Here is a 24,557-nt window from a genome sequence, read left to right on the forward strand (position 1 = left end):
AAAAACTTTACTGTGAACGACTGGTATATTTGGAGAACAACTACTATACAGGCAACAATAACAAATAAGATATCATAATGTTTTAAAATTCTATCTATAACAAATCAGACAAGAATTACTACTACTATTGCTACTAGATATAAGTAAGACGGTTAGTGCCGACCGCTTTCAGCGGTGGCCAAACTAATGTTTGTGTTCAAATTGCGTCCATAGCAGGATGGCCTGTGCCTTCATCCTCGTAGGCACATTATGGATGACCTCAGTAACGCAATTCCAATCCTGCAGCGTAACCAGTTGATGGTCACACTATATGGGTTGTCTGTTTTCTCTGCTAGCAGTGACCTAAGTCACTTAATTAATTAATAAAAGTGTTTGTAAGAGAACTGCACGCACTGACTTCGTCTGTGATATAGACACTGGTGTACTCGTCTGCAGTAAGTTTTAATTTTGACTTAGGTAATTTATAGGTACAAAAGCAAGAAATCAGTAGTGTGTCATCCCAGCTAATAGTAGAAGGCATCTCAGTGTTCAACTTAATATGAAAATATACATTATCAATATCAAAATGTATGTTAATACAAACCTTTACAAACAAATAGTAACATGGTTAGCATTATTACTCCCACGAAGTCTGCAGACTAATACACATCAGTAAACAAGACGGTGACAGCAAAATTTTCTCTGAAGACATGATGTGTTTTGCTTTTGTGGGGGTTATCCAGATGACAGCGCTTCAGGTGGAGTCTGCCCAAAAAATAAATGCTATTTTTGTCACGAATTTTTTCTCAAAAGTCTCACCTGTTGTCTTCAATAAATCCTGTATGAAAATGAAAGAAAAATAGACAATCACCATAAAGTTTCTTCAATTTCACCTTCTAAGCACAATGTTTCTCAGTCAGCCAATGTGAGTATATGAATGATGAACTAATTTGACTCAACCGAAGAACAGTGAACTTTTATAGCTACATCTCCTGCAAACCTAGGACAGATTGTACCTATCAGCTCCACACTGAGGCGATTGTTTTCGATGCTATACTGGCTCTATAGTAAAACATCATACTCTAACAATACTAAAATCAAACCAAAACCATATCACATTACTTGAGTGTTTGAACCAGGACAGAGTGGCAATTCAAACACTAGTAGCTTGTCACACAGAAGATGCAAAGTCAAATCATATCCATTGCCCTTGCCTATACCTACAATTACAGCCAATTTAGAAGGTGCCTAATGAATACCAACGCAAATGGATCACCCTTTGTTCCATCAATTTGTATAGACTTGATTCTCTTTGGCACTCGCTCTGGAAGCAGACCGCCTCTCTGGAGAATCAGTTCATAGTAACCAACGTATCGACTCTAATAGAACACTTGTCAATAAATTTACTACAATAATTTGCACTTACACACACACACACACACACACACACACACACACACACACACACACACACACACACACACACACACACACACACACACAACACGTGAACTGAAATACAAACCACTACTGTATACAACTACAAGGAAATTTGACCTGACTAGGTGTTTCGACACCTTGAAACTTTGATCCTTCAGATAAGTCTGTACGTCTTGAGCCAAAGTACTTCAAACTGTCCTAGAAGCAACACACAATACTAAAGAACAGCTACATAAAACAAACAAGACAATAAACTTTACCTTTGCTTCATCAAATAGACCAGCACAAACAAGCCATGCAGAAATCATTAAACCTGTCCGACCTCATAATGCAATACGAAGTTACACATTGAAGAGTTAACAAAACCAAGACGACTCACCTTTGCCACCTTTGCAATGAACTGCAATGACATTTTCTGGATTAGCTTCCATCCACTCTTTCACATCATCACAGAAGCTTACAATATCCCTAAATAGTCAACTGCTTTCACAACAAATTAGTCTCATTGACGAAATGAGTTGAGAACGTACATGAGAGGTGGTACAGTGTGGTCATCAATTCTAATTCTTAGCACTCGACCATGAAAATAAGATGTATCATAACATTTTTCACTGCACAAGTTGTAAACTTTGTAGCTATCAAAATGTCTAGTGTCTAACAGTCGAGCTACTTCCTGTTAAAACAAACACATTTTCATATTATACTCTACAGTAGACAACCACTCAGAGTCTTAGAGGGACACAGTCCAGACTACATGGCATGATCTGACACATGATCTGACACTCAGATGCACATGTCATTCATTTCAAACCATTTAACAACCACAATTCACCATTTTAGTGTCCAACCTACCAACTCACCATTACGTGAAAGTAGCATGTGCAGAGTAGGGTTGTGGGTAATGTTCTGTTTATACTAACTGGATATCTCAACTATAAAGCCATGGTTGCTTACTTATCTATGCCTGCATGTGTTCCAAAAGCAACCTCAACATTGTCCCTCTAGTATACAAATCAGTAGACCTCCTTTTACCTTGATGGGATTTCGATATAGGCCTTGTTTGCCAGATGAAGGAAAAGACATTGCAATCACTCTCTCTGCAAAACATACTATTCAAACAGTAATCTTTTGAAAGAGGTGGTGTTTCACAGAAAGTGAATAATATATATATATATATATATATATATATATATATATATATAAGTTACTTGCATTATATTTTACAGTTGCAAAAACAATGTCAGTAAGGTTTAATGAAATTATCAATTTACAACCATTGCAATAGATAACACAGCAAACATTACAAGACTTTGGCTGGGCAATGTTTCAAGTCACAATCAGCAACACAGTTAGAAAATACTTGTCAATACATATGAATATCAATATTCTAATCAATATATCCTGGGCATCATCAGTCACCAAATGACATCAAAATTTGACAGATATTGTATATCATTTTGTCACAAAATACACAAACAAATACAACCTCAATCATACATTTAGCATCCACAAAAGATATATACTTTAGCTCCTAAAGCTCAACTGGCAATGTAACTTGCTTGTGATTTTGTCAACTAATCTGGTGTCAAACCTTAAGAGCCATATAAAACACTATGTGCTTTGATAATAATATATTCTTAGCATGCTGAGATACGACACCACATCTCTCTTTACTTGTGACATATGTTAGATCAAGATCAAATCCATCCTCTTGGAAGCGACGTTTATTTTGAGACACCTAGTAAAGTTTTCCTTAATACTGCAACCACCAACGCAAGGATATCCTCAACTAACCATATGTCTTGAAGCCTGAGTGACCAGTTTGTGTTCAAAGAGAAAGCGAAACCACAACAGGAAGCGAATGCATCTTGCAAGGATGACCAGCCTTCACAACAACAGCTTTCAAGAACTATCTAGACTGGTGTGTGTGTGTGTGTGTGTGTGTGTGTGTGTGTGTGTGTGTGTGTGTGTGTGTGTGTGTGTGTGTGTGTGTGTGTGTGTGTGTGTGTGTGCGTGCACGCTTGCTAGTAGAGTATCTACTTACTTTAAATAGCTATGTTGTCGCAGCTCTATTACATAAACAACTGTGAGGATAGCAGATATAACAATGACCGCAAGATCCAACACTTCGTACCACTTCGTGAAAAACTCTTTACTAAAACATCAAACAATACATAACTAAACTATACAATAAAAACGTTGACATTAGACTACCCTCTGCCAAATATCCTCAAGGAAACTTCCACAGCAAAGTAGGCAACAAACACAACTGATACAACAACATATGGCTATCCAATACAACCATTAATTAATATCAAGGAATTTGGTGTTCAGTAAAAGCGAACCGTTTTATCGTCGTTGCCTGTTGCAAGTCCAACAATCGTCAACACAACATCAGCAATAAGCACCAAAATTGTCAAAACTCTGAAAATTAAAACGTCGGAAACAAAGCTCATGTGTTATTGTATGATGTGCCATTAAGACCTCACTGGAAGCGACTCGACGAACTTCCGCAGTCTTTTCTGAATTTTGTTGCCTCGCACACTAACATGTAGACATGTTGAAATTAATTAATTAACTTAGAATCATAAAGTTCAATTCTAATATCTTGAATCTCAATCTCCTTACTTTGCGGAGGTAGTAGAACTACTGTGTTTTGTTAATTTAGCGTCGTTAATGAGCATCACTGAGTTTGTGTCAACGTCTGCATTAACACTCGGAGAGGCACCTAGTGCCATCACAGTTGATCCGTAGTCTGAGTTAGACGATGATCCAGTGTATCCAGTGTTCTTGTCAGTATATCCGACATACGGTGTTCCAGTAACGTTAGGAGGATAATCCATACTGATGCAAGCTAGATACAAGCAGTCGCTTGTCAACTCCTATCGGATATCCGGGCAACTCAAATCACGTGTTAAAAGGTTAGGCTGCTATTGGTGGTCTGGTAACTTGTTTGTCTCATGTCGGTTGTCTACAACCTGGGGATGGAGATAAATGATATAGATGCAGAATTAAGTGATAAAATCAGGGAATGGCTGAAATGGGATGAAGTAAGAACAATTGGGCTTCTGTGATCGAAATGAAGTTTACCTACTAATTGTTGTAGAACAAAATAACAAAGGAGGCTATAGAGTGTCTAGTCAAATCAAGAGATCTGCAAGCGTTGAGAGAATGTCTTCTTACTCGTATGTCGTTTGGAACTGCAGGTAAGCTACCCACGTGCATGCCATGCAGTCAGTCTTTCTTGTGACACTGCAAATAGCACTAATTACAGTAGTACTTTACTCTTAAATAATTTTTAGATGTTGGGTGTTGAATAGAGTGGTTGCTTACACGTACGTCTACGTTGTACTTGTACTATTGTGTACATTTTAGTGTGTCACGTGCCGTGTTGAACAATTTTGAAGATCTTGTTGATAGTTCTTGCTATTTCTAACTGTAATATTTGGCAGGACTAAGAGCTCCGATGGGACCAGGATACTCAAAGATGAACGACCTCACAGTAATACAGACAACTCAGGTGACTTTACTTGAGCAAAGATAATTGCAAAGATAATTATCATAATTTAATTAAAGGATCTATTTAAGGCGCTCTTTTAAAGTCCTTCCAACAGTATTGGGAAACAGACACTGTTTTGCAGCAATACTACATGAGCTTCAGTGTGTGATGCTAGACTCTAACTAGTTAGGTACCTTAAATAGTTACCATTGCTAAAAGGTAGGGTCCCGTATCTAATATGGGATGTTCTCAAATATCGGGCTCTGGCACAAAACTTCAAAGCAAGGTACCTCTTCATTTTTATATGAAAGTAAAGTCTGATCATTCATAAATCATTTTCGTTAGATTCAAGCTAATTGGTTTAATTTTCTTACCATCACAAGCTTTTTCTGATTATTGATGTGGGACATGACCATCTAATATGGGACAGTGGCTAGTTCTCGCTGAACAAAGTGTCTTAATCATAGATTGGGTATTCAGTTAAGAGGAGCATGTCTCTTCTAAAACTGTTGGAGCCAAGTTTGTAAATGTCGCTTCCCAGGAAGAGACCTCCTTGAAAACTACAGATTCTGTGCTGTTAGTGAAACCTGCATGTTTACAGCAGCCAACACAACCATGAGAGCGTCGATGTTGATAGGATTCAATCTTGTGCAGTCACAATCAACATCTGGCGTACGCATAGCATTGTGCGCTGTACTCTCGTTTCACAACGGAAGCTGGATGCATATGTTCTTGATGCGGTTTGACGTCCAAAGCAACAGCAGACAGTCCAGAGTGATAGATATCTGTAAGGGCTTGGAGCTGACATCATCAAAACAAGATGATGTGTGCATACCAATTTGGTTGTTGGTAAAACATTTTTAGGAAACCAAATCTCTGCATCATTGAAGCACTCAGTCTCACTTGCTACAAACATGACGAGCATATAAGTGTTTGTAAACTGTACTTACACACTATCTGTGTGTCGATCCCTAAAAGTTTGACTGCTTTCTTATCTTTGCTTTATTTTTTGTTGATACTAATTTTAAACGTAATAGTAATTTAAATAATGACTTCATCTCTCTACGCCTTGAGAAAATTCTGGCGACAACCCTAAGTTGTGATGGAATACTCCAACCTTACTGGAAATTGACGTCTTTCCAAAAAATGTGAGATTACTTGACAGATCAGGGAAAAACACTGTTGCAGTGTTAATGATGTTGCCAGAAACTATACCAATTTGTTGGAATGTCAACTGAGCCCAGTACAGCATCCTGGCACATGCTAGCAGATACCTGGTTGCCCGTTAGCTTTAGCATCCATTTAGAGAATTCTTGTTGATCTTGCTTAATTAATTAACACGCATGTTCTGTGTCAATCTCACTATTGTCAATAGTGGCCAGGTACCAGGAGCCTGAATAGGCTGGGCACTGTATGACATCCTCGCAGTAAATTAGCTGCAATGCCTGTCCAGGCTGTCGATGAGAAACTAACATATTTAAAGTTACTGATCTAAACGGGACTGTAGAAACTAACAACGCACGTGGAAGTGGCATCGGTGTGTACACGCATCTGTTGCCACCGTAGCATGTCGATTCGTCTTACACTTTATCTAGCCATAGTTTTGCCTCTATAGCTAGCATTCTCATCTCTTCCCACATTTATATGCCTCTGTGCATGCTGTGTAGTCGATGCTACTGCAACAGACCGTGAGCTGCAGGCCCGGTGAACCGGCTTACTTCTACTGCAGCGGGCGCATCTTACACTGTACCAGTTGTGAGACTTAGAGAATGGTGTACTTGGTTAATTGAATTAAACAATCTCCCGTGCATCTCATTTCAGGCCACTGAAGTCTCATTTCAGGCCGTCGGAAGCAGTTTAGGCAAAATCCAACTCGACCGTTCATCTTGAATGGTTGATCTTGACCTGCCTGCCGTGTTTCGCAATGATCCGAGACCGGTGTCGTGTTGGTCGGCGTGTTACAGACATGTGGACAGACGGAAGTGGGTGATCGTGTATAGGATTCTGTAAAGTTATGGCAAGTGAATGAATTGTTGGATCAATCGACTAGACCTCGTGTGATTGGATGGATTATGATTGTGCTTGAGCAGTGCAATTCTGTTCAAGTTTTGGTTTTTTAACAGTATCAATTAATCTATGTGTTAACTGCTGGAGTTTAGAGACTGCCTGATCATGATCAAGGTAAACAATCAAGGAACAACGACAGTAGGGAGAGAAACGAGTTACTAAATAGAGATTCTTGTATGTTTTTATGTGTAATAAATTATCATGTGCGTAATGTATATGTAAATGAAAGCATCTGAAACCTTTTACTCTATGTTGCCATATGATAATTGATGGAGGTTTGATAAGATGTGAATTTTATCTGGTGGATGTCTAAATGGGTGAACATTGTATTGTGATTATAACATTGCTGTATAAGCTTGGATGCTTTAATAATAAAGTGTTTTTGTGTTGTGTGTGACAGGGTCTGTGTCGCTATCTAGAAAGCTCTTTTGATGTTATTCAAGATCGAGGGGTCATCATTGGACATGATGCACGTCACAATAGTCGAAGGTCGTTTGCTAACGCCATTTGCTAACGCCATTTACATTGTCAGTAGTATCTCTATATTTTATTTCTTGTTAGGTTTGCTGCTTTGGCTGCTGCTGTGTTCATAAGTCAGGGTGTTCGTGTGTATCTTTTTAGAGATATTGTTCCAACTCCTTATGTTGTAAGTTTCTTATCACAGCAACGTAGTAAATTGCAGTGAAGGGTGTGTTTGTCGGGCACGTGTTGAGTATGCACACTTTTGGCAAATGGCTACTTTTTTGGCAACACATCAATACTGTGTTGATATTTTTGTTCAAAATCATTGATGTGATATGTATGATGAAGCAGCAAAACTCAATTAGCAGCATAACTGACTGTTTTGATCTACGTTAGGACTGCAGAAAACTCATTGTACTGACTTTTAGTTTATCAGAATGCCAAAGTAAACTCCAGGAGTGTGCAATGACTGTTGGTTGGGTGAGAAATCTGAACGCGTATCAATTGATGTAACTCCCACAACAGTGTCTCGTTGGAAAGTTTCAAAGCTGAATGTGAAAATCCTAATGTCTTTGTAGACATAAATAACCTGGAACCAAAGTTGTATTTTAGTAGTAGTTTGCAACAATTTTGATGTCTAATGTGTCTGCCAACCTCACTGCTTTAGATAGCATTTTCAATAGAATAACAGTGTTATGTTTTAGCCATTTGCAGTTTTGTATTATGGAGCTGTTTGTGGCATCATGGTGACAGCATCTCACAATCCTAAAGAGGACAATGGCTACAAGGTAAGAAGAACAGTTAGTAGTCTTGTGTATTAATTAAATAGTAGAATTTTGCTCAAAATTGAATTTAAATAGCGTCTTTGCATAGTAAACAGGTACGCTAGCCTACATGGTGTGCTGTTCAGGACAAATGTGCATGATCAATTGGCTAATTAAATGATTATGCACAATCAATGTGCAGATCACACATTGTAACTTGGCTGTGTGCATTGTATTAATCAGTTGATCACCTCTATACTGTCAATTGTTTTCTGCATATTAAATGCAACAATTGGCTTAATTAAAGACATCATGCACATTACTATACGATGTGCAGTTCTTGATGCATGATGTACTACTATTGTAGTATCTTCTTGCCTACAAACCTCTGGACAAGGTACACTGCTGTTTGTGCATTATCCTATTGCACTGTCCGTTCTGCCTAAGGTTAGACTTCATAAAACTGCAATATCTTCATTGTCTTTTGAGTATTTGGATAGTATTCACGATGGTCTGACTCTTGGTGCACTTCAAAATCACCCAGGATTGCCCTTTTTGTTTATTACTACTTAAAGGGTGTCTGTATGTCCTACTAACAAAGGAAAGCAAAGAATATAACTGGACACAAATCACAGAAAGTTACTGCATACCCGGTGGAGCATGAAACTACAGATTGATTGTTTGTTTCTTTGCATTTTGTCCGCGCAACTGGCACTAACACCACTGCTCATCACTCACTTTCATGTCTAACCCAGTGCATGATATAACGGTCGGTCATCGGACTTTTGTCCAACTAAATCATAGTCAAGTCCGACCAAATCATGGTCATGTCAGACCATGTACTTACTAAACGGTTGGCGTATTTGTCTTGGCAGCAAGGGTGGCCATTTCAATGTCTAATAGTGCAGATGATTATTATGTGTTTTGTTCAAGTAGTACGATGCGACTAGTCATGGCTCTCATGTGTGGACATATTCTAAATTTAGTTTAACGCTAGGTAGGTGCAGAAAATATGTAATGGGTTGACAGCACTTCTGCAAGTTCCTTATTGTGCAAAGTCTGCAAGGCATTTCTAATGTGCAAGTGACACGTCAATGTGTGTATGAGCGCACTAAACCTTAAATAGTTTAAGACTAATTAATAATAATATGCTGCTGCCGCTGCCAGCCAAAGTAGGATGTCTGATAACTACACAATTTGCATGTTATAATAAGTGGTTTTATTGAGATGAATGGATAGATCTCAATATGGATGTTTGGTCAACCACATGTCATTATATCATCCTGTACTGCTAACCATATGCTATGAAAAGTAGAGTGTGCTGGCTGCACTGGTACATGCTAGCTGTAGTGCAGTTCCTGCATTGTGGTACACTGTATGTTGCTCCTACCGCTAGATTGTTACATTATCTTTTTGCTAACTAACTACTTGCAAACATCTCGAGGTCTTTGTGCTCTGTTATTTAATCAGAAGATTGATTGGGTTGTTATAACTGTTAAACATCTGGACACTTGTTGACTGCGTGCATCATGAACTTACCATTGTGCATCATGTGTCATGCACTAATGAGCCTTAATTAATTCATTAAGACATTGTGCACAATTGATTGCCATAGATGGTCTTAATGCAGGAAACATTTGACAGTGCCTGATCAATTGATACACTGCAGGATTGATTTATGATACAGGATCGAATTACTGTACATTATTGATGTACAGTGATTGATACTTGTGATCTTTTCAACAAATCATGTACAATCCTTTACTTAGCTGATCAATTGTACATTTTGTTGTAAACAGCATGCTGTAAAGTACATTGTACAGTGTAGTATCAGGCAGTGCTGCATCAGGTGAAATTTTTACTTCACCCTGTACCATAAGTTTAATTTTATGTTTGTTACCATGTTATGTTGCATTCTTAAATGCCTGCAAAATATGTTATACATAGAAGACCAGACCAACTAAATCTCGGATATTTGGACATGAAAAGCGGACTGATCAACCGAAATAAGAAAAGTAATGTGCCAAATGACATTTTGAGCATGACGTGAGATGACAAAATGGACACTAAAACAAATGAAGAAACAGTAAAATGCTAAACCCTCAACTGCTAGCTTTTAGGTAGGGAACATGTAGCTGCTGCACACTTACTGGCACTTACTCTACAAAAAGTAATTAACCATTTATGGGAGCAATTGTTTGAGTGTGACACTTCTCTCGCGTTAGCCTGAATTTTGGCAAAGTGAGAAAATTGTAAAGCGTATTGTAATAGATTTATGTACACATTTAGCAGCAGTAGACAAGTTTCCTAAACAATCGGCAACCATCTATGCCAGTTTGACAATGAATGAATGTGCGGCATAAATACATACTAAACAACGATTACGAACTATTTAAAACTTCAAACGTGTCTCAATGTACCTGAAGTATAATTTCGCTAAATTTTGCGCTGGTCCTATGCCATTCAATTATGTTTGGTTGTAGCAGACACCACGTACTAGATCCTGTCACGTATTTGCAAATCAGTACTCTATCAATAAAGAAATGGACTATCACACGCACAACACAATTTGACCTATCCGTGCAACTACTTTGTTTTGTAACTTGGGCTTGGGGCCATGAAACAACGAAGCACCTGTGTTTGTTTTAGTACAAACAGCTTAATTACTAAGATAATTGGTGGCATCTGCTCTTGTGACAATTTAGCACATACAATCATTCGGAAACTAGGCATGTACATACATACCATTGGCATGTTAACCTCCCTGGGCATGAGTACATGACGTCACATACCCACCTTATGGATGCCATATGCTATATTACATTACTAATGCAGCTTGAATCTAAAATTTTAATGATTGGGTAATGGCTTAAGTATATTGTGTGAGTGTCCTTTGAGATGTCGTTTGGGAAACAGACGAGGGTCATGACTGGGCATGTGAATATTCGGAACAATAAAATATCAGTGACTCTAAACCAGTTTGGTCGTGTCGTTTCTAATGTGTGTATGTAGAAGTCCTCTGCAAGATTTGTCTAAATTTGGAGTCTCTTGTAATTTTGCTTAGTTAATTGAAACAAGACTAGACATGAGCGTAATTGTTAAATCACGTGTATAGTGACGTCATTAAAGACGTTCCAGAGCTGAAAACGTGAACCCCCAACCCCCAACCAACTTTCAATGTACACAACTGCACGGAGAATATAATACAGTCCACATCCGTCTATCACCTGTCCATATTTGTCTAATTGGCGAGTTGTTGAAGGGTTGACAGTGCTATTACCATAACTTGAGTTCCTTGGGTTAATGATGCTGATCCTAGTGGAACTTGGAAACAGTCACTGGACCACATGAACTGTTAACACTTGTGGAGTCATTGTTACTTACTCGTAGGATTATGCACCAAGTCCTTTTGCAGCAAGCATAACATCATTGGACATGCACACATCAAAATTTAGTTATATTTTGGTCAAGCTTGAAACTAAACCAGCAAATTTGAGCATCAAGAAATTTAATTGGTCTGGCTTAATTAGTGTACAATGGTGTTGCTGGGCTTTCAAAGTTACGAGCACCAACCACTAAATGACTTTGTCAATTGTTTAGAAAGCTACACCTAATATGGGGTCATGACCTACCCAGGCTCCTATTGGCAACACCTTGGTGTACATGCTGTAGCACATGCGTTCACGGAGCAGTGTAACAGTATTTGCTAACATTGTTGTTTGAGGTTTTATCACAACTTTATTAGTGTAAAGTTTTTGCATCTTTGTGATGCAATGCAAACTTTGTATTATGTGTACTAGATTGTACTGCTGACGTCTGCCAGGAAACCAAAGCAAAGCAAATGGGCAATACTTGCTTACTAATAATAATACTTGCTGGAAATTTGCCAAGTCAGGCAATGTGACGCTTTGAGCAGTTGCAGTTCTCATGATTAACCTGCAGACCTATGAGATAACTGTAAGGTGGCGCGTGTAGCAACACAACAGCCGAGTGAGCGTAACACAAGAGTGTCTGATTTATTGTGTGTGTCTACTTTTATAGAACCCAATGAATAGCGTGCTTTATCTAAGTAATGTGCACTACGCAATACGAAGTATCAATACACTACATCTCTATCCTCCCCATGGTTTGGTTCTAGAATGTAATCATGCAGTCGTCTGGGTAGTCTGCGAATCCGTTTAGATCTTCTTGATATAACTGGTCGTTCAGGTGAAGCGTGTTGGCTTTCTTGTACTAGGTGCATTCCAGGCTGCTCTTTTGCACCTCCTTCCACTTCAAATGGTGACTCTTCTCCCGAGTCAGGGCTCTCGCAATCGACCGTATTATCAGGATCTTCTGTCGGTGTGGGTGCTTACCGGTTGCCTTTTTTGGGACGTGGACTCCTCAATGCATTTTCAGGCATAAATCGTTCTTCACATTGTACGTATGGCTTTAGAGCATCATGGTGTAGCGTTATCTCTTTACTGCCATGAGGCAATGTTAAGATGTAGACAACTTTCTATCCAGCGCGGTGAAAGAGATCTTGATACTTTCTGTCTTCCTGTTTTATTCCTAACCCACAGCAACTCACCACATTGAAACTGATGGAAAACAAGCTTTGACTTATTATAAACTCTTCTTCTCTGTACTGCCATTTGTCCCGAGTTTGTCTTGACTCTGCTATAGAGTCTAGATATTCCAGAATCTCTATCCGTCGAAACTTCTAATGGCATTTAGTTGATTCCGGCAGATTGTGGCCTGTGAATCACGTCTGCAGCTGCATGAATTACTGTTCTAGGATCTTCCTTGAAGACGACCTTGTAAGGTGTGGTGGCGATAGATTCATGAAATGTTGTATTGTGGGCAAATTGTATTTTTGGAAGGTGTTTCTGCCAATCTAATTGATTTGAGACAACCAATTTAGACAAGGTTTCACCCAAGGAGTGATTTAATCATTCAACCGAGCCATTCTCTTGTGGGTGGTATGGAGTTGACATTGTATATTTAACGGCATATCGTGAACAAAGTTCTTCAAATGCTCGACTCTTAAAACAGGTGCCATGATTCCAATGTATACACGTGGGGATCCCGTATCTACATATTCATTCAAGCAATTTCCCACATAGATCTTCTGTTGTTTGTCTTGAGATCGCGTGCATCTCTGCAAATTGAGAGAACGTGTCTTGGATGATGAATATATATTGAGCGCTGTTATCAGTTTTCGGCAATGGACCCTTGATGTCTATTTCAATATTTTCCAATGGTTGTGTAGCTTGCTGTCGCTCTTTTAATGGTGCTTGTGCCTTTGTACATGCTGACATTTTTCTAACACAAACATCACATGAGTGCGTGTACTGTGTAACATCATCCTTGATTGTAGGCCACCAAAATCGTTGTAAAATTCTTTGAAGCGTTTTCTTCACTCCTTGGTGTCCTGAAAAGGGTTCATTGTGAGCAAGACATAATATTTCCGCAACTAGCGTTGAGCGTACAACATTTTGCAACAGTCCTGACGAGGCGATCCTCTGGAGCACACTTTCAGGAGACCAAGTCAGATTTTTCCTTTAGTACTGCCTTTACCACTTTTGATTGATTTCCCATATCAACACGTGGGCCAACTTGGTCCATACCAACAATATCACTGATTTTCGTTAACAGTGGATCTCTCTGTTGTGCCTTCATAAATTCTTTCATATACCAGTCGTCTCTTATACTGGCTACTAACGGTGCAGCTTCCGGAGGTCAAAACGCGGCGATCGGGTTGGCACGGTTATTGTTCTGACCGATTTCCTCGGATTCGTCTAATTTCAAGGTTTTCTCGTGTTCTAGTCGACTTAGAGCATTAGCCACAACATTTTCTTGACTACTTATATATTCTACAGTAAATGAATATTCTTCCAATTCCATAATCCATCTAGCACGTTTGCCCCAGGGATCTTTGGTATTCGCCAAAAACTGTAATGGATGATGATCAGTTCTCAAACAAAACTTAGTTCCTATGAGATGATGGCGAAAATGATGGACAGCCATCACAATGGCAAGAAATTCTTTGTCATATACAGAATACTTCCTTTCTGATTTGGAAAGTGTCTTGCTGAAATAGGCAACTGGTCTTATTCCTTCTGGTGTCTGCTGAGCTAATTCTGCTCCTATCTCAACCATGAAAGCATCTGTTGTGAGAACATACGTTCTATCTGGATGGGGATGACTCAGAACTGTATTAGAAATCAACATCTCTTTCAAAGTGCTGAAGGCGATTTCACATTCGTGTGGCCATCGAAAGGCTTTGTCATCCTCCAAAAGGTTATACATTGGCTTAGCGATGGATGCAGACCGTGGAATAAACCTTCGATACCAGCCCCAAAACATTCTAACCTCTTTGACGTTTGCAGGTTTGGGAATCTTCGCAATTGCGGCTGTTTTTCTGAATCTGGGCCCAGTCCATCTTTGCTCACTTGTAGACCACAGAAGATAATTTCAGTCATTGCAAATTGACACTTCTTAGCTTTAATTCACAGGCTATAATTTAACAGTGTCTTAAAAGTGTCTTCTAACCGTTTAAGATGATCATTGAACGAAGCCGACAAAACACAAAGATTGTCCATATACAGTACGAGTTGTAGGGGGTCATGTGACCGAAGACAGAAGCCATCATCCTACAGAATTTTGCTGGAGTGCCTTTCAATCCGAATGGCATTCGATTGAACTTGTAAAGGCCCGACGGTGCTCGCTCGAAAGGCCGTCTTCTCTTTGTCATTCTCAGCAATCGGCACTTGGTAGTATCCATGCGCTAGATCAATGTGACTGAAAAATTGGGCTCTTGTCATCGATTCCACAACTGCTATTAAATTTCCTGTTGGAATTGCCGTATCCTTTGTCTTGGAGTTGAGGGTGCGATATTCTACACAGAGACGTATTGAACCGTCTTTTTTCTTAATTGGGCACACAGTGCTGCGTAGCCCGATTCAGATGGTCGTATCACACCTCGTCTTTGCAGTTCCTGTACTTTTTCTTCACTCCAGGTCTCCATTGCGTTGGCAGGCGACGAGGTCTACATGCGATTGGATTGTCCATTGTTAGCGGAATGGTGTGCTCAATGTGAGTTACATGCCCCTCGTTGCCTGAGTAAGCGAACACTTTGTTATACCTTCGTATTAACTTCTCAAGGCAGTTTTTCTGTTCAGTGGACAGTGACTCTCCTAGGGTTGTTTCTGCGATAGGGTCGTACGTTATCTTACCGGTTTTTGTTGCATCGTCACGTGTTTTGTCTTCATTCATGATAGCTTTAGTAAACTCGGCTAACGATTGGCCTTTATAAACGGTTACCAGGTCTTCTGTGACATTCAAGACGCGAACAGGGACATTCTTCTCTTTACCTTCTTCCGCACAGTTGCACATTCCAGTAAACCAGACCGTTCAGTTAATTCATCCAGTATCTCTACTTTACCCGTCCACATGGTTGGAGTGTTCGAATGAATTCTTTCCCATATTGTTTGTTCTTCTCCTGGTGAAATTACCACTCTGTCTGGTGAGTAGACTCGACCGAATTTTATGAGACAAACCGAACTAGTAGCCGCCCCAACAGTTTCAAATGTGGAGACTTTTTACCATGCAGATAGAGACTTTTCGTAGCAACGTCAATTTGCACATTTAGATGTGCCAGTATGCCCGTCCCCAAGATATCGTATTCAAGTCCTCTGACTACGTAGAATGGCTTTGAAACCTTACTCGGACCAATTGTTAGCGTCAACTCATTCCTCATGCCCTCACATTGGAGAGCAGATCCATCAATCATTACTGGTTGCCGTACCATATGACGTCTTACTGGTAAATTAGTGGTCTCCACGACGCTGTACGGTAACAGGCTAATATTCACTCCTGTATCGACTAGAAAGGGGTGGTTTCAATCGTAACTTGTAGTCCTTACCAAAATGAGTCTGTGTCTAGCGGCTGTAAGATTTGAAACACGCTCTTCATTTGCCTGGTCTACACGATTTGACGTTGAGCTTGGAGCTGTACAATTCTTGGCGAGGTGTTCTGGCTTTAGACAACGGTGGCAATCTTGAATGTGCGGACAATTAGGTCGAATGTGTTCAGGACTTCCACAAATATAACAGAAATGTCTTCTGGAGTTTCATCTATAATCGCGACTTACGTTATATCTTCCTGGTTGCCAAGCGGTTGTTGCCGGCTGTTCACTGATTGGAAGATATTTTATGCTCGTGAAATGACTGAATGTTGCTGACTTCCATAAACGACTGCGTTTCCTGTTCTGAAACATGACTTACCAGTAGATGTGATGGATAACTGCTCGATTGTTTCCCAATTCCCGCCAACTGTAAGTGGTGGACCACATCTGTAAGATCACGTAGCGATTTTGTCATATTAGATGCATCTAGTTTTACGTACAGTTGAAATTAAGTTAGGTGGCAAACCCTCTAGAAATGCGTCTCGCGCAAGTGTCTCCATATCATTGGACTCGGGATAAGCCAAGTCAACCAATCTAGCTATCTCATGAGGAAACGCTTCAGTCGGTTCCTCACCTTCTGCCCATTTATGCTGTCTTAATTCTCTCATTGCTTGCATTCGGTCGGCTCCTCTGGACATGAACTCTCGTTTTAGCAAAGCTTCATTTGTTAAGTCGTTTGTCTTCTCTTCATCTGTCAGTCATCGATAGTTTTCAAACGCTGGTCCTTCAAGTCTCAAGGCAAGAGCCAACGCTTTTTCTTTCCTTCACATTTCAAAGATGTCCACACGGAAACATGGTCAAGAAATGAAAGCAATTTACCCGAGCCATCAAACGCTTGCGGAGGGCCTTTAGACATAACACAACTTTTACTTCTGTCACCAAATGTAAGGTGGCGTGTGTAGCAACACGACAGCCGAGTGAGCGGAACACAAGAGTGTCTGATTTATTGTGTGTGTCTACTTTTATAGAACCCAATGAATAGCGTACTTTATCTAAGTAACGTGCACTACGCAATACAAAGTATCAATACGCTACATAACAAAACAGACACGGAACAAAGACACGAATATGGAGTAGAACATGAAAAGTGAGTGGACTGCTTGTCTTGTTAACAATATTGAGTCATCAATATGTACTCGCAGTACATATGAAAATTTATATACTTAACTTTTCTACAGCAGCCACAATATCATTCATTGCACATGTGCATGGTACATTAGCTCAAATTTGAATTGGCAAATCCACTTATGTAGGAATTTAATTTTTCTGGCCTAATGCAATCACAACTGTAGTCAACAGGGTTCTTTAATGCTTACCATTATGTATGTACATGTAGGTCTACTGGGAAAATGGAGCTCAAATCATTACTCCACGTGATTCCGCCATTTCTAGCAGTGTTTTGAAGAATGTTGAGCCGTGGGCTCAATCTTGGGATAGCAGTTTGCCAGAACAGAGCGATCTGAGGGTAGACCCTCTAGATGAAGTTAATGACAAGTATCATAAAGCAGTAGCCGCTCAATGTTCTTTCACAAGGTAAGAGCAATCTCCGTACATGAACATTTATTTGTGGCAACTATGGCAACACCTGCTTCTTTGACTCTTGGTTTGTAATGCACATCTGTTAAATGTATTTGTCCAGAACTTTCAAGTAATTCCTTAATTGACGAATTAGAGTACACTGCTTTAGTGAAAGCTTTGCTTGAACACTGAGACTATGAATGTTAGACTGAGGGTGTATTTGATTGGGGCTTTGTGAAAAGAAAAGACGAGAGAACAGAAATCCGACACAAATAGCATGTTGTTCAAAAAAGGAAACGTGACGTATTGTGCATGTGCCTAACTATGATGTAAGTGGTCATTTAGTTGCAATAGTGCTACTGTTGGATGATGTGATACATACATGTTTACATATGCCATAAAGGTGAATGAGTGAAAGGATTGCAGAATCACCCCTAATATAGCCCTCCTTCTACGCTTTTTTTTGGAACTCAGTGACCTTGTACTTTACGACTTATTGAAAGCTCTATTGGTTCCTCTGGACTGCAGTTTACGCACTGAGTTTGCATTACCATTTATATGTTGCAGATTTCTTTGAGACTTTAAATGATGTGATGCTGTTTTCCTCCTTTCTTTTGTCCTTTTCAGGCTAGAGGTTGGAAAGGACGGAAAGCTTTTCCAAGCTATCCAGAAAGAGAAAGTACTCCAATCGAACACCCTCACCTGCTTTACTAATCTTTCCTTCTTGGAAAAGTGCTAATTGAACTCCCTAAGCAGCCTAGACTAGACTGTTGTTGCTGTTATGAGAGAAGTGACAAGGATAGGGTGAGCAAGACTAGTCTATAATGGTCTATCTAAGAATTTATTGCTCTAGTTACTGTATTGCTAGTGTAATGTACATGCATATAATAAGTATGCATGTGCTATATGACATGTCTCATACTATAAGTTGCTGTCAGAATTCAGTTCTGCAGTGCTTCTGCATAAAACCACAATAGGCTACGGTGTAAACTACATGCACCAGTATGTGTTGTTGTTGTGTGGTAGGGAGCTGAACAAGGATACTAAGATGAGGTTTACATACACTGCAATGCATGGAGTTGGATATCGGTTTGTTCAACAAGTTTTTTGTGAATTTGAGATTCCTGAAGTGATTCCAGTCAAAGAACAAGTCAGTCTTTTATCTCTTCTTTCTCTTTTTTATTTGTTTCTTTTTCCTTTTTTCTCATCTGTGCTTGTAACTTTTGTGCATAGCTTATTTTGATTGATTGTGTGAATCAGGTTGAACCTGACCCTGACTTTCCTACAGTCAGATTCCCTAATCCAGAAGAGGGAGAAAGTGCTTTGGTGAGGTTGCTTTTATACATGTATAATACGCATGACAGATACAAATTGTAAATGCTGTTGTGCCAAAGCTCTCTTGCATTTCGTGGACAATCAAGCTAAATAGTGAAAGTTAATTGTTAATAAATGGATTTCTAGGTGGTAGATTATATTGCAAGTGATTGACAACACAGTGCCTGGCTCTATTATGAAGTGTTGAGTCTAATTGTATCCTGAATGTAATCTTTCTACTTTCTAATCGCTGTTTTCATTGACGAGCTAGTGCTAGTAATTGCTTATAGAGTCTTAAATTTTAGACTCGTCTTGCATTTGTTGTTAAACAATTGCATAAATGGTGAAGATTTGGAGATGAAACAAAGCGACCGTTTGTCAATTTTTTTTATTTGCTGTCATTGCACGCTAGAAGTCTAAGTAAAGACACTAAAATGTAGTAACACCTAAAATAAATTTTAGAAATTCTATATCAGGTATTAGATTAGGTAGGCTGTTGGTTGTATAGAAAAGCCTTGGAAATTTGCCACGAAGCCATTATGATTATGGTGTGGTTATATAGTGGATATTGTTTTGTACTGTAAGATAGTAATGAATTGTTTGTATTTTAATGTGGTGTTGAATGCATAGGAGTTCTTATTTCAAATGTGCTGTTGAATCTGCTGTTGAATGCATAGGAGTTGTCTATGAAAACCGCAGAAGCTCATAATTCTACTGTAATCTTGGCCAATGATCCAGATGCTGACAGATTAGCAGTTTCTGAGAAGCAAGAAAGGTGAACATTACTAGCAAAGAAGTAATTGGAAACTACAGCAGATTTTTAATGGTTTTTGTTTGCACTTGTGGCTAGTGGTCGGTGGCATGTGTTTACTGGTAACGAGATTGGAACATTGCTGGGATGGTGGGCTTTTCATAATCACAAAAAGAATCATCCAGAGCATTTTCCTGGTACAGTACTTCCATTTGCATTGCTTTGTAGCATCAGGCTAAGTAGCATCAGGATAAGTAGCATCAGACTGGCTTGCTTGCATTGGTGAGCTACTGTTATTAGCAACCAGCAGCTGTACTTAGCATTACCATTCTTTTATGATATGGTCTGTTTGTTTTCACGATAATTTTTGTGTGATTGTTACAAGCAAGGATGATTGCTTTATATTACATTGTACTCGTTGGAATCAGCATTTGTTAGTAATTCACTGACCCATAATAATGCAATGGTTTTACAGTATTATAGTTTAATGTATACTTAGGATACTGGACTACTTGGTAGTAGTATCTCAACCTGACAAGGTTTTTTTAAAATTAATACGTTTGTTATTACATTATAGAATTTTAGTGTATTGATAAAACTTGCATTTATTGACTGTATTTTGTTGTCTGTTACTTGCAGGAGCTAATGTTTACATGCTTGCTAGCACTGTCTCATCTAAAATGCTTGGTTCAATGGCTCAAATAGAAGGATTCAAATTCATTGAAACACTTACTGGATTTAAGTGGATGGGAAATCAAACACGTGATCTTCAAGCACAAGGAAAAACGGTCTTATTTGCATTTGAAGAAGCAATTGGTAATGTGAATTGAATATTGACATTTAGTTTTGAATATATTAATTCGTAATTGTGTTGAAGGTTTTATGATTGGCACAAGTGTTTTGGATAAAGATGGTGTCAGTGCAGCTGCTGCTATGGCAGAGTTAACTATCTATTTGGCTGCACAAGGTTCAACTTTAATGTCTCATTTGAACCAGCTTTATCACAGGTACATGTTTGCAATGCCTGCAGTGGTGCATTAAAAGTGTGTTATAGGTGTGACTCAATAGCATAGTACAGTCCTAGAAGTTACGAGACATTTACCATTGTAGAATCTGGTTTGTCAGTTGCTTCTTGCCTTTCAGATATGGATTTCATATTAGCAGCAATTCCTATTTTTTATGCTACTCTAAGGAAAAAATCAAACGGATTTTTGACAGTTTAAGAGAAAATGGACAGGTTGGTTGCACATGCGCGCGTGCGCACATGCACACACGCATGCACACACACACACACACACACACACACACACACACACACACACACACACACACACTACCACCACCACCACCGCCACTGCCGCCATCACCATCACTGTCACCATCACTGCCACCACACCACGCCACACCACACAATTTTTAAACAAGTTGTCAACTGTATCATTTAACTAACACTGGTGGCTTGGCTTAATCATGGTTATGTCAAACCTCTGTTCAAAGAGTTAATGGAGAAATTGAAGTTTTATAGATAAAAATACAAGGGAGACAGCTTTTGTAATTTCCTTAGGGATCTCTTGTGCAGCTTCAACTACTCTTTATGTGTAATCCAAAACAACTTCTCTAGTCACAGCTTGTTGCTGGAGGACTCTTCATTTGTTATTGGACTTTATTTATTGTTTAGTAGATTGGTCTTTTGAAGATACATGCTTGTATAAATAAAAGAGACCTTGATGCCTCTTCTTATATATAGTTATTAGCGCCAAAGAGAAGGTTTGTAGCACCCAGCTGAGACAAGACACTGAAACAAAATATAGTTCCTTTTGAGTGATGGACTGTTGACATGTGAAACTCAATTTTGTTGTTTTGGATGCATTATGAAAACACACTGCTCAGGCTTGTTTAGTGTTGTGGTATTGTGTATGTTGTGCTTTTCAATATTATAGCAACAATGTTTGCAAGGCATGCAACTAATAGACAGCCTTTACTCCATTATACGACTGGATTTATTGACAGGTCAACATTTAGCTAAAGTCAGCATATTTTATTTACTCTAAGCTACTACGTGACATTGGTTGGTACAAAGTTGGGTGATGGTGCTTACATATGGCATTTATATTTTTGTAGTTAACGCCATATCATTGTGTTGTTTCTATTGCTATTTGGTTTCAAGACATGCTTTTAATTGTGTTATAGTATGTATATTTGCGTATGTGTTCTATTCTTTATTCAAATATAGTATCCTGGACATTGTGGACCATATAAAATCCTTCATATTCGAGATCTCAACACTGGCTATGATGACTCACAACCAAACAAGAAAGCTGTAAGACTGTTGTTTGAAACTTTAATATGCAATAAACAAAATCCTTTTAGTCTGTTTTTATATAGATTGTCTTTAGACAATAACGTAGGTTTAGACCTGTTTTCTTGTATGAAACAAAACAGAAATGACTTGTGATATCTTAAAACTACTTGTATATCTGAATATTTTTTGTTTACTTTGTTTAGATAAATGTTTGAAGTATTGCAATTTATGTAGTTAAGAATTATGTATTCATTTATTGTAGGCACATTAGTGCTACCAACAGGAAGTCAAACTTCAAGTATTTGTGTCATTTTTTCATGTTTAGAAGTGTGGATATTTTATGAGTGTTATTATATCTGAATTTATCTATGTAGATTAGTACCCAATCATAGGTAGCATATGTACTTTATACATTTGGTAGCAGTGCTACTGTAGCATTCCTGTGTTGTTGTGCTATTGTCTTTATTCAGTGAGTTAAATGCAATGGTATTGTTTAGATTTTACCCATCTCAGAATCTAGTGAAATGATTACATTCACATTTGAAAACGGTTGTGTTGCTACACTAAGAACAAGTGGTACTGAACCAAAGATTAAATATTACACTGAACTTCGAGGTCAGCCAGGAGAGAGGTGCGTGATGTTGTTTTGTGTTCCTGTTTGAGAGTAATATTTAGATAAAATGTTGCAGTGGATAAGTGATTGCAGTCTATGCATGCTGACTTTATTAAACAGCATTGCAAGGAAGTTTCTGTTGTGTGTGGCTGTACACATGAGTTTGGCATAATCTGTATAACAGTTGCAGTATTAGGCCAAGTCAAATAAACGATTATCATCCAGATTTTTTTATATTGGGATGAGTGAACAAATTTTTTTATTTAGTACGTACATCTAAAAGTGTTATGTATATGAGTGTGAATTGTAAATACCCGTGTGGAGTTAAAGTATGAAACTGTGTACACCAACTTTTCAAGATGTATAATTATTACACAATGATCCTGTTAGGGTGGTTCAAAATTACTGACAATTTCATGAGCATACAAATTGCACGCTGTTTGAAGCCCCCTCTCCTTCCCAAAGCGTATGCAATATTGTTGATGCACAGTTCAATAGCTTGACCACGGTTCCATCTATTAGAGGGTTGACATGTGGTCTTCAATGCATTGATACAGTCTTCTTCCATTCCAGTTGACCCACTTGAATGATGTCAGCTTGAGGTTTCCGGTCATTCAAGTGGACAAAGATGAAAACATTGAGAAAGTTGTGGTAGAGACAGCTGGGCTCTTTATGGACGACTGATGTTGCTCTAGGACAAAACTGGAATAGGCTGCTGCGGTCTTACATGTTTGCAAATCCCATACATACAGGTGACTAGCACGGAACAATGAATGATACAATTCCGGCCATGGAAAACAGAGAAATTAGCACGAGCCATCTGCTACTGATCAACAATTTTTATAAAGCATACAGAGGCCATAACTTCTCTTCCCTAGCTTGTGCTTTGTGTACGCTCGTGAAATTGTCGATAATTTTGAATGACCCCTTAAGTTTTCGTGTACTTTTATTTAATATTGTCTGCAAAAACTAGAAGAAGCTACATCTTCTAGTTCCATGCACTTAGATGCAGGTTGCGGAACTGTCTAGCTTTGTGATGCAGAACTCCATGTATTGTCCAAGCGAAATTGTGATCTCCCCAACAGGGGTTATGGACTTACATTTACCAGCTCTTTTTTACTGCCGACTTGAGTCTCCATGCAGGACCGGAAATGATTCGGTAGGGGACTTCCAGAATGAAGCACACGACTGCTGAAGATATCTACAACAGTGGCCTGCTTTGCAACGATGCACCTATAGCATGGGCTGAGCACCTGACAGCTACACTGAATCTGAATTATGACGGAAGGCATTACTTGTTTGGCCTTCCCACTGTAGCACACTGTGTATCAGGCTACTAACTACTGTAGCAGAGGTTTGCTTTGAGCATGAGCATAAAATGAAATTCACCGGACAGCCTTCGAACTTGGGACGGACGGGATGATAATTAATTTATTTAGTTGACTTGGCCTTAAAGGAGCTTTGTAAATTTGGTTCAGTGTTCATTGTTCTGGTCACATTACTATGTTGTATCTTGCAAGCAAACATGTTTATGTGTTTATGTTTATACTGTTTATTAGGTTTTCATTTAGTAAGTCTTTGTGTGTGGTTAATAGTGTGGATGTGTCTGGTTAATAGTGTGGATGTGTCTGGTTTGAGGCAACTATTGGATGATATGGTCAGCAAATTGGTGGAGGAGTTTTTGCAGCCTGTGAGGAATGGCTTAATTGCACGTTCATGAATGTATGGTTATTATAGTGACAATAGTAGTAGGTAAAATTAGCTTTGTTTGCTATTTTTGCTTATCCGCTAAACTTCAGTGGTTTTTCTTTAGCAGACCTGTAGCTTGTAGCTTGCTTTCGGTTACTGAATAATTTATATGTTGCGTATGTGATGGAAATTGCAAGTTAATTAATCATGG

The 24,557-nt window shown here is 38.9% G+C and overlaps 2 protein-coding genes across 5 annotated transcripts; one reads left to right on the top strand and one right to left on the bottom strand.

The window, feature by feature from the left end:
* Positions 1–428: 428 nt before the first annotated feature.
* Positions 429–4,311, bottom strand: LOC134190426 (phosphatidylinositol 3,4,5-trisphosphate 3-phosphatase TPTE2-like). 3 transcript variants are annotated; one of them, XM_062658879.1, is made up of 17 exons: positions 4,048–4,311; positions 3,904–3,963; positions 3,765–3,843; positions 3,634–3,707; positions 3,464–3,574; positions 3,214–3,304; positions 3,094–3,157; positions 2,452–2,516; positions 1,950–2,092; positions 1,799–1,887; positions 1,680–1,741; positions 1,537–1,617; positions 1,256–1,358; positions 1,102–1,199; positions 940–1,041; positions 799–875; positions 429–744 (listed from the first exon to the last, which is right to left on the bottom strand). In XM_062658879.1, the coding sequence occupies exons 1-17, from the start codon at positions 4,260–4,262 to the stop codon at positions 639–641; spliced, it is 1,620 nt and encodes a 539-aa protein (XP_062514863.1). In that variant the 5' UTR covers positions 4,263–4,311; the 3' UTR covers positions 429–638. The 3 variants fall into 3 exon arrangements, 2 of the variants coding, with proteins under 2 accessions (XP_062514863.1, XP_062514864.1); XM_062658880.1 differs by having other exon boundaries at positions 3,909–3,963; positions 4,048–4,185; XR_009971626.1 differs by having other exon boundaries at positions 634–744; positions 799–817; positions 873–1,041.
* Positions 4,312–4,344: 33 nt separating this feature from the next.
* LOC134190424 (phosphopentomutase-like) lies at positions 4,345–24,554 on the top strand. 2 transcript variants are annotated; one of them, XM_062658877.1, is made up of 17 exons: positions 4,345–4,469; positions 4,526–4,625; positions 4,872–4,939; positions 7,386–7,474; positions 7,547–7,631; positions 8,152–8,235; positions 17,496–17,692; positions 18,704–18,827; positions 18,938–19,003; positions 19,669–19,766; positions 19,842–19,939; positions 20,382–20,558; positions 20,620–20,749; positions 20,886–20,979; positions 21,976–22,062; positions 22,542–22,675; positions 24,275–24,554. In XM_062658877.1, exons 1-17 carry the CDS (start codon positions 4,380–4,382, stop codon positions 24,375–24,377), a joined length of 1,824 nt encoding a protein of 607 aa, XP_062514861.1. In that variant the 5' UTR covers positions 4,345–4,379; the 3' UTR covers positions 24,378–24,554. The 2 variants fall into 2 exon arrangements, with proteins under 2 accessions (XP_062514861.1, XP_062514862.1); XM_062658878.1 differs by having other exon boundaries at positions 4,353–4,469; positions 24,253–24,293.
* The last annotated feature ends 3 nt before the right edge of the window (positions 24,555–24,557 follow it).

The sequence above is a fragment of the Corticium candelabrum genome, chromosome 14 (assembly GCF_963422355.1).
Source record: "Corticium candelabrum chromosome 14, ooCorCand1.1, whole genome shotgun sequence".
NCBI classification, from domain to species: Eukaryota; Metazoa; Porifera; class Homoscleromorpha; order Homosclerophorida; family Plakinidae; genus Corticium; species Corticium candelabrum.